Below are 13,431 nucleotides of genomic sequence, written 5' to 3'. Positions count from 1 at the left end.
GAAATCATCTACACACAGATGGTATTTAACACCATGGTAAAGATGAGATCACTTTAAGGAAAGAGCTCAAAGAAACAGAAGAGCATCCAGGACTCATTCATAGAAACACCAGTTGAAAGGATGGGTGGAGGAGAAAGACCATCAAGGAAAAAAGAAGGACCAGCAGACAAAACAAACTAGAGAGAGAGAGAGAGATAATCTGTATCCATGCATCTAGATGAGAAGAGAAAAAAATGTCTATAGCATTGAATAATATGGAGGTTTCAAATGATCTTAATAGGAAGAGCTCTACTTGAATGACAGAAGCAAGAGAAAGGCTGAAGACTACTGAGAAATAAACTGAAGTGTGTAGATAACTCTTTCACAAAGTAGAGAATCAGGGCTGGGGTTGTTGCTCAGAGGGAGAATGCTTGTCTAGCATGCATGAGACACTGGGTTCGATCCTCAGCACCACGTAAAAATAAAATAAAGGTATTGTGTCCAACTACAACTAAAAAAAAGTAAATACTTTTTAAAAAAAAGTAGAGAATCAGGTGGTAACTGAATAGCAATAAAGAGTCAATGGTGAGGGGCTGGAGACGTGACTCAAGCGGTAGTGCGCTAGCCTGACATGCATGCAGCCCGGGTTCCATCCTCAATACAACATACAAACAAAGATGTTATTGTGTCCGCCAAAAACTAAAAAATAAATATTAAAAAAACTCTCTCTCAAAAAAAAGTCAATGGTGAATATTATTTTTAAGAAGGCAGAATATTAGGACTTGTTTATAAGCTGTTAGGAATGATTCAACAGAGGCAGAAGCAAATGATACAGGAGAGAGAAGATGAACATTAAGGTCTGGACTTTAGAATCCCAGATATGCTACTCACATAGATAAGTTATCATACCTTTTTGACCTCATTTGTAAAATCAGAATAAAACTACTTTGCAGAGTATTTTTGAAGATTAGAAATAATACAAAGTAATTAACATACCAGGTATAGTAAGACCCAACAAAAATGATCATTGTTTTGCAATTATAAAATTCAAGAGGTGAAACGGAAACATTTTGTTACCCCCTACATATTGTAGTTTACTAATCAATTATCTGATAAGCTATGTACTGTCAATCCATCCTCTCTCTCAGTGCATGTGGGGTGTTAGAAATGAAGCTTCATCAGATGCACAGGAGTGTTAAAAAAAATAGCAATTATATGAAGCTGATACATAGAGCAAACAACAGAGGATGCAGACTGCCTCGTAGGTTATGGTAAATAATTAGGAGTTTTTGGTTTTTTGTTTCTTTGGTAAAGGTAATGGAAAGCCATCAAACAGTTTCAATCAAGTTATTCAATCAAGAATAACAGTCTGGTTTATAATTTCAAAAATTTTATCCAACTGTCAGATGGAGAACAATTTGGACAAGTATAGCAAAAATCATACAGTTTGTGATAGTATTATGAAATTTAAGGTGCATCAAAGAGGAAATTTGGACAAGAAGATACACCGTATCTTCCAACATGTTGTTCCACGAGTCTCAATATTCCTTCCAGAGACACACCTTTCATCTACCTAAGCCTCAAGTTTTTCACCATTCCTGCTCAGCGACCCAAATGGTGAGAATGATGCTTACTCCAGTCTGGGGATCAACATTAGGTCACAGTGCCAGATATAAGATGAGAAACCCACCAGAAAATTCTAAAAAAGAATATACATCTGTCTACTCTCTTGCCTACATTAGCCTGGCAAAGTAAATATGAATAACTCTAGAATTAGCATCAAAACCAGAACAAGAGTAAAGAACTCATTTAATGCCCTCATTTTATCCATGAAGACATGAAAGCCCTCAGAGAAGTCACTTGCCTCAAGAGCAAATCAGTGGTAGCAACCCAAAATAAATCTAGATCTCTTTATTGTAACTCCTAACTCTCTATCCACCAAGGTCCAGTGGCTTTGCTGTTATCTAATGCTGTCAAAATAATCACAGGGCTCACAGCTGCACCGATATTTTAAGAAAACTATGAGACTAAAGTGAGCTGAATGGATTCTCATTTGAAAATCAGAGCAGGGTAAAAGTATGAAAGTGGAAAGAAGAAGAAAGGCCATGAAGACAAACACAAACATGCTAATCATGTTGTCTACATGGGCTTCTCAAGTTATCTGAATTTTCCACTTTTCTACAATAAACACATATGTTGCTTTTGAAATTAAAAAAAAAATGTTTTCTGATTGCTTTATACTGTGGTGGACCTAATGGAGGTAGTATGGTATAACTGAAAAAGTATGATGAAATTGGAGATAAGACAAATGAGGATTCTCAAAACAGTTCTCCTGCTCACTAGGAATGGGACCTCAGGCATGTTATTGAACCTACATGAGCTTCTGCTCCTCCTATGTGACACAATGATAATGTAACCATGTAAATAAATGCATTACCTTTCAGTGCAAGAAAAGAACACAGCACACCGGGGACAGTGGCACTTGCCTGTAATCACAGTGTGCAAGAGGCGGAGGCAGTAGGATCGCAGAGTTCAAAGTCAGCCTCAGCAATTTAGCTAAGCAACTCAGTGAGATCCTGTCTCTAAATAAAATACAAAAATGGGGATGGCTCAGTGGTTGAGTAGAGTTCAATCCCTAGTACCAAAAAAAAAAGAAAAAAGAAAAAAGCTGGGGGCAGTGGTGCATACCTATAATCTCAACAGCTTGGGAGACCGAGACAGGAGGATCGCAGATTCAAAGCCAGCCTCAGCAACAGTGAGGCACTGTCTCTAAATAAAATACCAAATAAGGTCTGGGATGTGGTTGAGTGTTCCTGAGTTCAATCCCCAGTACCAAAAAACAAAGAAAAAGAGAGGAAGGAAGGAAGGAAGGAAGGAAGGAAGGAAGGAAGGAAGGAAGGGAGGGAGGGAGGGAGGGAGGGAGGGAAAAAAAAAGAAAAGAGAAAAGAAATAAGAAAAGAAGGAAAGAAAGAAAGTCTAGTATATAACAGATACATTAAAAAAAGACAAGCAAAGACTCTTATAGCACAAGAATTAAAATCAAGAATCAACAAATGGGATGGACTCAAACTAAAAAGTTTCTTCTCAGCAAAAGAAACAATCTGTGGGCTGGGATTGTGGCTCAGCGGTAGAGCACTTGCCTAGCACGTGCAAGACCCTGAGTTCCATCCTCAGCACCACATAAAAATAAATAAACAAAGGGCTGGGGATGTGGCTCAAGCGGTAGCGCGCTCGCCTGGCATGCGTGCAACCCGGGTTCGATCCTCAGCACCACATACCAACAAAGATGTTGTGTCCGCCGAGAACTAAAAAATAAATATTAAAAATTCTCCCTCTCTCTCTCTCTCTCCTCTCTCACTCTCTCTTTTAAAAAAAAAATTTTAAAAAAATAAATAAACAAAACTAAATATATTGTGTCTGACTACAACTAAAAAATAAATATTAAAAAAAAAGAAACAATCTATGAAGTGAGAGCCTATATATTGGGAGCAAATCTTTACCCCTCACACATCAGATACAGCACTAATTACTAGGGTATATAAAGAAACTCAAAAAGCTAGACACCAAAAAACACAAATAACCCAATCAATAAATGGGCCAAGGACCTGAAGAGACACTTCTAAGAAGATGATGTACAATCAATCAACAAACACATGAAAAAAATGTTCATCATCACTAGCAATTAATTAGAGAAATGTAAATCAAAACCACTCTAAGATTTCATCTCACTCCAGTCAGAATGGCAGCTATTATGAAGACAAAGAACAAAAAGTGCTGGCAAGGATGCGGGGGAAAAATGTATACTCGTACACTGCTGGTGGGGCTGCAAATTGGTACATCCAATATGGAAAGCAGTATGGAGATTTCTTGGAAAATTGGGAATGGAACCACCATTTGACCCAGGTGTCCCTCTCCTAGGTCTATACCCAAAGGACTTAAAAACAGCATACTATAGGGACACAGCCACATCAATGTTTATAGCAACACAATTCACAATAGCTAAACTGTGGAACCAACCTAGATGCCCTTCAGTAGATGAAGGGATTAAAAAAAATGTGGTACACACAATGGAATATTACTCAGCAATAAGAGAATAAAATCATGGCATTTGCAGGTAAATGGATGGAGTTAGAGAAGAAAATGCTAAGTGAAATTAGCCAATCCCCAAAAAACAAATGCCAAATGTTTTCTTTGATATAAGGAGGCTGATTCATAGTAGGATAGGGAGAGGGAGCATGGGAGGAAAGACGAACTCCAGATAGGGCAAAGGGGTAGAAGGGGAAGGGACTGGACATGGGGTAATTAATGATGATTGAATGTGATGATCATTATTATCCAAAGTACATGTATGAAGACATGAATTGGTGTGAATATACTATACACACAACCAGAGATATGAAAAATTGTGCTCTATAGATGTAATTGTAATACATTCCGCTGTTATACATAAATTTAAAAAAAAAGATAAGCAGCATTTAAACCACATTTGCATCTGTGGTGACATCCTAAATCATTAAATGGTGCCTCTGCCCCTAAAAAGATGATGTCATTTCATTTCACGCTCCTGTCATTGGTGGGTACAAGTATAATTCACAGAGCAACTGAATAGTAACTGATTGAGTTCTGAAAGAGGATAAGCACACGCATAGAAAGCAATAGCTTTTCCATCATCCAATGAGTGCTCTGACTACCTGAAGCTGGGTGTCAGTTGTCAAGTGCAAAGAAGTACCAACCACAATATGGAATGGGACACGTCTTTTATTTAGAGAGACTACTTTTATCAATAATAATGAAAAATTTTGAAAGCAATACAGAGAACTGAGCACAGATACTTCATTACTCCCCTCCACCAAAAGCTTCAAAGACAGAGAAGGGTAGAAAAAACTCTGGGCTGGGAATAGATGTACCTGTTCTTTCCCAGCTCTGTAATTACCTAGTTGTGACAATAAGCAAGTCATTTCCCCTCTGCAGATCTTGGCTTCCCTTTCATAAAATGGGGTTCTTGAACCAGATGAATCTCAGCTTTAAAATTTTGCAGTCCTGCTCCCACACATTTTCAAGGCTTCCTGTGGCCAAAGCCCAAGCTATCGTGGTACACGTCACCCTCTCCCCAGCAGGCTCCATCTGCTCTGACTGAACATCTCACTGGGAGTTTCTCCCCTGCTTTGCTCTGCAGTGCATATGGGGTGTTAGTTAGGCTCCCCCTTCCACTTATCCACTTCTTGCTGGCCTGGCAGACTCAACATGAGTCTCACCCACCATATCAAGTTTTCTCTGACCATTTCAGTCTTCTATAACCTCCCATCCTTTTGAATATTGTTTAAAATGCCTTCATAATACTTCTTGGACTAGACTGGGAAACACATGGAGAACAGGGTTCCAAGTCTGAGACCATTTCTATATCCTGTACATTACCCAACATAATGCTACATCCTGACCCTTCCTTTGTTCTTCTGGGGAGAGGAGGGACACACCTATCTCTTATAGTTACTGGGAAAGAACAAGTGAGGGAGTGACAAGAGTGTACAGCACAGTGACTAGAATCAATTAGGAGTGCAAATGCTACTTTCCTCCCTCTCTGCTTGGTGATTGCCCTTTCCCACAAAGTGATCTACTGAAAAATGTACTCATTGCAGGGATGGGAATCTGGGATGCACTGGTAGCCTAAAAGGACCTTGGATAAGTCACAATTTCCCCACAACTTACACTTCGTTTCAAACAAACAAACAAAAAAGATAATGGTACTTGTTCTTATCTCTTATGGCAGGATGATAAAATGAGATAATACAAGAGAATGCACTTTCCTTTGAAGAGTTACTAGCATTGTTATTTTTCATAAGTCCTAGTTTCAGAAAGAAAAATCTTAAAACAACACAAGAGACAGACAGCAAGATGTCAATGTTAACGGGTGATTTGATGACGACTGTGAAAATCCCACTCTTGATACAGACTAGAGATGTCAGAGAGTTGTATTACTGTTCCTTAGGGTAGAAAAGCACAGATACTAAAAAGATTAGGAAGCTTTCTCTTTTGAATGCAATCACCTGGGGCATTGCTCATCTCCCATGCTAGCATATTTTCTAAGTCTAACAATATCATAAACACACGTAGGGAGTTTTGTGGGCCTCTGAATCTGGACATATCCATTTGACACTGCTAACTGCAAACTAATAAAAAAAAATTGTAACATTAAATCCTTTGCATGTCTTGTAAGTGAACTTAATTATGATTATCTCTTCTGCATTAACATATGTCAAAGTTAGAGGCAGGGAAACAAAAGAGATGAAATACAGTCGCCAAAACACAGTGGGTGGGTTTTTGTTTGTTTCTGGTATCAATAGAATTTATCAATACTCATTGGGTATATAATATAATACAATGTAAGAAAAACTATTGAACATGGCAAGGATAAAATATATGCATAAAAGGATAACTCTGTCTCCAAAGTCATTTTATCAAAACCACGTGAGGAACATGATTAGGGTAGGGTAATTTGAAGAAATTCATTTTACAGGAAAAATATGTTTCCAATGACAATGAAAAGGTTCCCAACATTACTGGTAATAAAAAAGACTTAGGATTATCACTGAACAAACTGCTTTTTCTTCAGTGTCAGAACGTAATCATCCAGATGGGTAGGTGAGCAGAGAGGTATGCATGTAGTGTAAGCAAGAGAAACAGAAGTGTGTGTGTGGTATGTGTTGGGGGTTAAAGGGAGACAATCTCATTGTGCCTATCTTCCAAAATTAGTTCACAAAGCCAATTAAGGAACACCTAGCCAAAACAGATCACTACTCTAACAAGAAATCACATTAAAAATGTGTTCTTAATTTTCCTTTGTTAAACATCTAACTACATTTTTAAAACATTTCAGTTTATTAGTTTGTATAAATATGTCCTGCCATAATTTGTAATACATTTTATAAGTGACTGGAGGAGATTTCGTGCATCGCTACATCATACATATAAATGTGAAGTTTGCATTAAACATCTCTAAACAAAACCCTACTTCCTTGCTATTTTTAGGACTAGGATAAAGAAGAAACAAGAGGACTCTCATTACAATGACTGACCCTCATAAAATTAAGGATACTCTGTTTTGAGCATCAATCTGCTACTAAAACATCCCTGGTACCAGGGTTTAAAAAGATCTGAGTCTGGAAATACTACAATGGTTGATTGGCTTAAAAATAACATGTTAGAACCAGGGAGAGCAGTGATTAAGTGTCTGGCAACCTTCCAGAGTTGCTTTTTAGTACTTTTTAAAACTCCTTTGGCTACCAATTCCCATCTCACACTACTTTTAGGTTTACCGGGCAGGGGCAGGAGGTGGGGGACGACAAGCAGCACACTACCCACATGTACTCTAAAAGACTAAAATCCGTCGGATCCTGCCTTGTTTGGGTACACTGAAATACACAATAGAACCTTCCTGAAGATGGGCACATTTTATAGCTTTCTTGGAACATATTATAAAATTACTTACAATGGTTATTTCCTATAACCTGTCACTAAAAGTGGGATTTTTAAAACATCATGTACAATTTTGTAATTCAATTTTCCATTAAGACTGAAGAAAAGACAAAAATCAAGAGAACAAATGAATGCTTCCAAAACATAATGTTTCAACTATAGTGAAAAACAGAGGGATATTTCCTGAAAAAAGATAAAGATCACTGTGTTTTCACTGTACTAATATAATTAGTGAATTATAGTTTTTATAAAATAGAAGAAAAAGCTTTACTAAAATTGTTACCATTAAACAATGGCTTATTTCAAAAACAAACAACAACAAAAAAAAAAACCCTCAGATTATTTTATTTACCTTAAGAGTTCCTATACTTGTACCTCTTCAATAAACAGTTTATCATAATGTAAATATTAGGGAAATGTTTACATGTTTGTGTATTTTTTAGTCTAGAAACCTATAAAAAAATGCTGATTTCCCCAGAGATATTACTATTCTTGGCCACCAAAACAAAATGTAAAACACTATTTAGCAACATGCCTTTTAATTAGCTGAATACCTTTAAACAAGATAGACCTGTGTTAATTTAAATTATAAGGTGAAGTCTAGGAAAACAAAATCTATACAATACTCATAAGGTCATAAAGTAATATAATATTATTTAAGCCAAATATATTCAGATTTAAATAAAAATTAAACAGCCCTGGATTAAACACCAACCATTCTTAATCATGGTTTAAGTCCGATAACCAAAATCAAAAAATTAATGCAATATAAAATACATGTCACAAACTAACTAATACAAAGCTCTACGCTTTAAACTTTTTGATAATGTCTATAAAATCCCCAGGAAAGGAGAATATAACAACTCTCCTTGGAACTCAGATGTTTTAAAATGATGGTTAAACAGACAGAATGTTAAGAATGGTATGGTTTTTATTTTCTATAGCAGATTCATTAACACTTTTTTTTCTAATAAAGTTTGAAAATCTGACACTACCTGTCCACATAGAAGGGGAAACAAAACTTGGTCAAAGTCTGTAGAACTTCCTGTGGAGAGAAGGAGAGATAATTTATACATCTAATGGGACCAATAAATCTAACATTAACCACAGCACAATCTAACAACTTTACCCTGAAGAAAGAGAAGACAGATGAAGAAATATGGGCTTTATCAATTACATGGGAGGAGTACCAGGCAGTCAATCATGAGAAATAATAAACATGATCAAACTTCATTAAAAATGAAAAATTAATCAAGAATCACACATGGGTAAGCAGCAGGAGCCATGCAGGAAAGCTCTGAAGGGAGGGAGGCGGTTGGGTTGCTGAGTGTTAACACCCCTCCAGGGACCATCTCCAGCCTGACCATATGGATCAGAGTGAATAACACCGAGCCACATGGGTTTGGCCTGGCAGGGCTGCTATTGCTGGCACTGTTTTTGCCTGTTACCTAGGAACAGAGGAGGCCGGGATTAGACAACACTTCCCAATATCAATAGGCCAAATCACAGCAGAATAGAAAGCCAACTTGAAGATAATTGTCCCTGAACATTATCAACTACATATTTTAAAGTTCAAAACTTCATTTACAAAAAAGTTGCCATTTGGGGCCAAAATTAATTTTGGAATCAAACTGTAAACTGTAACCACTCTAAGTGTATACTATTTTTATTTAAAGACCATTATCATAATATGTTACCTGTTCATAATTTATGGAAATCTAAGGCAAACTACCAGTCTAAACCTTTTTTTAAACAAATATCAAGGTAAATAAAACCAAGCACAATATTCAGGACAGAGACACAAAAAGTAGAGTGACATCCCAAAGTCTTGTTTTCATAAAAGGCAATCTTCTTACATTAAGACAAAAATAAACACTGGAACATCAGACATAGTGTATAGTGGTGTGGGGCTTTTCCCAACAGGCCCATTCACTTATGTAGCATATATACACATAGCTAAACACATATATAAACATATACACACGTAATTACTACTTTCTTCATAGGACTTTCTTTAGCTTGACTTAATTTAACTGCAGGCTTTGATAGCCCACAGTTGTGCTTATCATATGTTCATAGACCAATGTTATAAATTTTTAAAAAAGTATTCCTTTCATGCATTTGATTTGCTTTTTAACTGTTTAAAATCCTAGCTTCCAAGACAAAATGAAGAACACATTTTTCAATCACTGAGAAGCTGGTTCAAATTAAAACAAACCAGCCCACTGCAAATCCTAACCCAAGTGATAAATTAAAGATCGGTTTACAAATGTAGCACTTTTCTAACCAATAATAATGAATTATCAATGCTAACTGAATTGATGCTTCTCGCTTCATTTATTTTTAAAACCAGTTCTATCATTCAAGAAATAAACCACATCAATCTAATAACCCACTCAATGAAGCAGAAAGCACATTGACTTGCTCTGCCAGAGCATGTTCCGCCTACATAATTCAATTGAGCATATCCTATTTTTTAATATCATCTTGAACTGGTACTATGTGTATCACAGCACTGTTAAGGCATGTCATGAAAGAGTAATGAATAGAAAACTCAAAAATAAAGTAGATAAGAATTACCTCAGCATATTCTAAGAGGCATTACTTATAAAAAATTCAATTTTGTAATGTGGCATTCAGAGGCCCATACATATTGCTTTTAAACCAGATGTTTAAATAAATTACAATAACTAGTCTCACAGAATCACCTCAAGAGCAATTTCTGTGTGATGTCATTACATCAAGTATTGGAAAAGAAATCATATACAACAGTCACTTTAAGTTTTAGTTAATTAGAAAATAGACTATAATTCACAAACACAAAACTCTTATGACTTATTTGCAAAAATAATCTATGTCAACTTTCAAATAACATCACAAAGTATCTCTTATCTTCATTATTCTTTAAAATTCAGTTCTAAGCTCTCACTCACTGCCAATATCAGCTACAAAGACAGTTATCTTTTACCCCTCAAAAGTTTTAGGTGCATAAAGCACTTCTGTACTCTACTCTATGCTGGAGTTATGCTGGCAAAAGGCCTCAAAGATTTTTTTAAAGAAAAGACCCCCATGGCTATGAGAAAGCATCATGCCCTACAGCAGTCAAGAAATCTAATAAGCCCAACTTATAACTCACTATAATACAGCAACTACTTACCACTTTCTACGGTCAAGAGTAAAAACCAGTCTTGAACTTGTCAGATAATACTAGAAAGAATATCAAACTACCAAACAGATTAAGTGTAACCCATCTCCCATCAATCTTCCTTTTTTACCCAAGAAAATAGTTATAAGTCTAATTAAGCAATGGGGTGGGGGGTGAGAAAAGGAAATATAGGCAAATGTAGACACATGTTTGTACATTACAATATGTTTCTTCATGTTTGTGATATTGCAAGAGCTTGATATTCCAATTTAAGTCAAACTAGTTGATGGTGTGCTTTCAGAGGAAAACTTGGTGCTAGGCATATTCACACATGATATCAATCAGAATTGAAATATCTACCTCTCAGTTTGGGAAGGGGAGGACAAGATGAGGGAGTGGAAACAAGCCTGTTCTTTGTAAATAAAAACTGCTAAAATAAACCACATTTCTTAATACCAATGCTTTCCTTTCAATTACCTTACCTCATCCTCTTTGACAAAAGAAAAACTCACCTATTCAAATATGAAAAGGCCACTCTCCAAGGGAGGGAGGGGTTTTTAACCCCTGATTTAAATTTATTTTGAGCATTCTAGTTATGGCAGAGTGTGCCAGAATCTTTCAATATCAACTTTACTAGGAAAACGATCATTAAACCAGTTTACCAGCCTCTTTTTCTCTCTAGAATCTGCATCTTTGGCTAGGGAACTTTCTTCATAGAAGGCAATTTTTCTGTTCTCCCTTGAAACACAAGCTCTTTCAGACAACCAGCCTCAGTACAACTTCAAGTACTGCCACATAAATCGGATCTTGAGATGCAGCACAGCTGATGAAATGTAAATGACCTCATTGGGAAGTCGAGGGGTGGGAAGGATTGTGTGCCAATTCTCCAGATCAATTCCCAAGTTTATATTTTCACAAATCTTTTTATGTACAGTTTGATTTTTTAACATTTTAATGAGCAAAAGAAGTGAATCTATAGTAGCCAGTCACCACAGTTAAAGTGCAGGGCATGAACTAGATCCCAGGAGGGAACCAGTCCACCATGTCACCACTGGCTTTAGGACATTCGCCACCTGGTTCCATGTCCCCAGGTTCCAACTCTTTTCATAATCAAAACACTGCTGACATTATAAACCCCAGACGGGTTTTCTAAAATCCCTCCCAATCAATATATCCAACACATAACTTATTGGAGACAACACTGAGCTCATTGATTAAGGTGAGTTCAGTAGCAAAGTTTTCAAAATAAATGAGACAAGAAGATAGCATTCAACCCCTTTGTGTCACCAGACAATTTATGAAATAGGCAATTTCCAAAAGGGCTTTTCTTCCTAACAAAATATATGATACTTCACATGGGAAGAAACAGGAGCAGAGGGGGCAGGGAGGAACTGTGGTAGGCAGGCAGTTAGAAAAACCTTTCAGTTGAGCATATATTAAAAGGCAGACTGCAACAACATCTACAAAGCTCTGCCTACAAGTAGACCCCACGCCTGAATATGAACCAAAATATGAAATTAAAACACCTAACCCTGGACACACTTGCGAATGAAATTCAGAAATGAACTTTGAGTTCATTTTAGTCTACACCTGATTCATTTCACGCAACACAAATTCTCATCTGGTCAGAAAGCTCATCAAGGGAATTTGCTCCAATCTGGGCAAAGTTGATTATGTACTGGCACTGAGCCAATCTCTTAAAAACCCTGTAAAGGTAAAGGTTTAAATTTATAATATTATCCATTATAGGATCCTATCTGGAAGCAAAATCTTGAAAACTAAATTCAATGAAGTTAATTGGCATTATTAATCATGAGATTTTACCAATTTGCTCTGAATTTGGTGTACAAGGTGAGGGAGTACAGGCAATTTTGTAACAGCTTGTTTCAAATGTCCAATACTTTGTTTTCATTGCTTCACTGAAACCTACAAAAAATAGTATTATGTGGCAGATGAAAACAAATGCCAGTCATACACAGACATATATGCCTCACAAATAAATGCCATCTGAAAGATAAAAGCACAAGCTGATCATAATGTCCAATGGAGCTACAGAATGTGGGGAGATGAGCCACATTCTTACAGTTCAAAAGTGGAAAAAAATGTGTGCAAGAAAACATTTAAATGAAAGGCATAAAGAAGTGAAAGTATTTTGAAATATATAAAGCCACAATTAGCCTCTTTGTGGCTTGCTGAAATCTGATAGAGAAATAGATAATTTACCTTTATCCCCCCCCAAAAAAAAAGAAAGAAAGCAAAGTAGGGAGAGGTGGGAAACTGTAGGAGAACATTTCCTGGGTTTCTTATCTAATTTATTTGTTCATTTCAAAATGTAGGTATGTGATGCAAAGATCCATGGAGCTCAAATTCCTAAAATACTCTCTTTCTAAGTTTTTTTTTTTAATAGCATGAGTGAAATGCTGACCCTCTAAGTCCTGCAATTGAGAGCAGTGCCACCGACTTGAAAGAAAAATCTTTGATTGATGATCTTAAAACTCAAGTTGAAAGTTAAAAACAGAACACACACAAATCCAAACATTAAAAAGCTAACAAAATTTCTACTTTAAGCTATTTCAAGTTAAAACCAGGGACTCTGAGGGAAAGCAAACAAAGATTTTAAATGGTTAAGAAGGGGAAAGCTGAAGTTCTTGGAAGCTTAATTAGCATCAAGTTCAAGAATGTTGATCAGAAGTTTCCTAAATGTGAAAACAGGAAATATAATTTTTCACCTTCACTTTGAGTGTCAAATTAAATCCTAGATCCATACTCTGGCTAAAAACAACTTTTCTTTTTCGTTTGTTGTTGTTGTTGTTGTTGTTGTTGTTGTTGTTGTT

General features: G+C 36.4%; 1 protein-coding gene across 9 annotated transcripts in view; it reads right to left on the bottom strand.

The window, feature by feature from the left end:
* The window catches only part of DENND1A (DENN domain containing 1A), a 521,188-nt gene that overhangs the window by 360,591 nt on the left and 147,166 nt on the right, over nt 1-13,431 (bottom strand). For 6 of the 9 annotated variants that reach the window (XM_081282503.1, XM_081282505.1, XM_081282501.1 and 3 more), the window contains one exon: nt 8,448-8,497. The exons of the other annotated variants lie outside the window; for them this stretch is intronic. In XM_081282503.1, the coding sequence (XP_081138629.1) occupies nt 8,448-8,497 (50 nt within the window). The remainder of the gene's footprint in view (nt 1-8,447; nt 8,498-13,431) is intronic. 9 annotated transcript variants of the gene reach the window in all.

This window comes from Spermophilus citellus (genome assembly GCF_964194105.1).
Source record: "Spermophilus citellus genome assembly, chromosome: 2".
Lineage (NCBI taxonomy): Eukaryota > Metazoa > Chordata > Mammalia > Rodentia > Sciuridae > Spermophilus > Spermophilus citellus.
The sequence above is the reverse complement of the archived record's forward strand: the minus strand, read 5'-3'. Positions and strand labels throughout refer to the sequence as shown.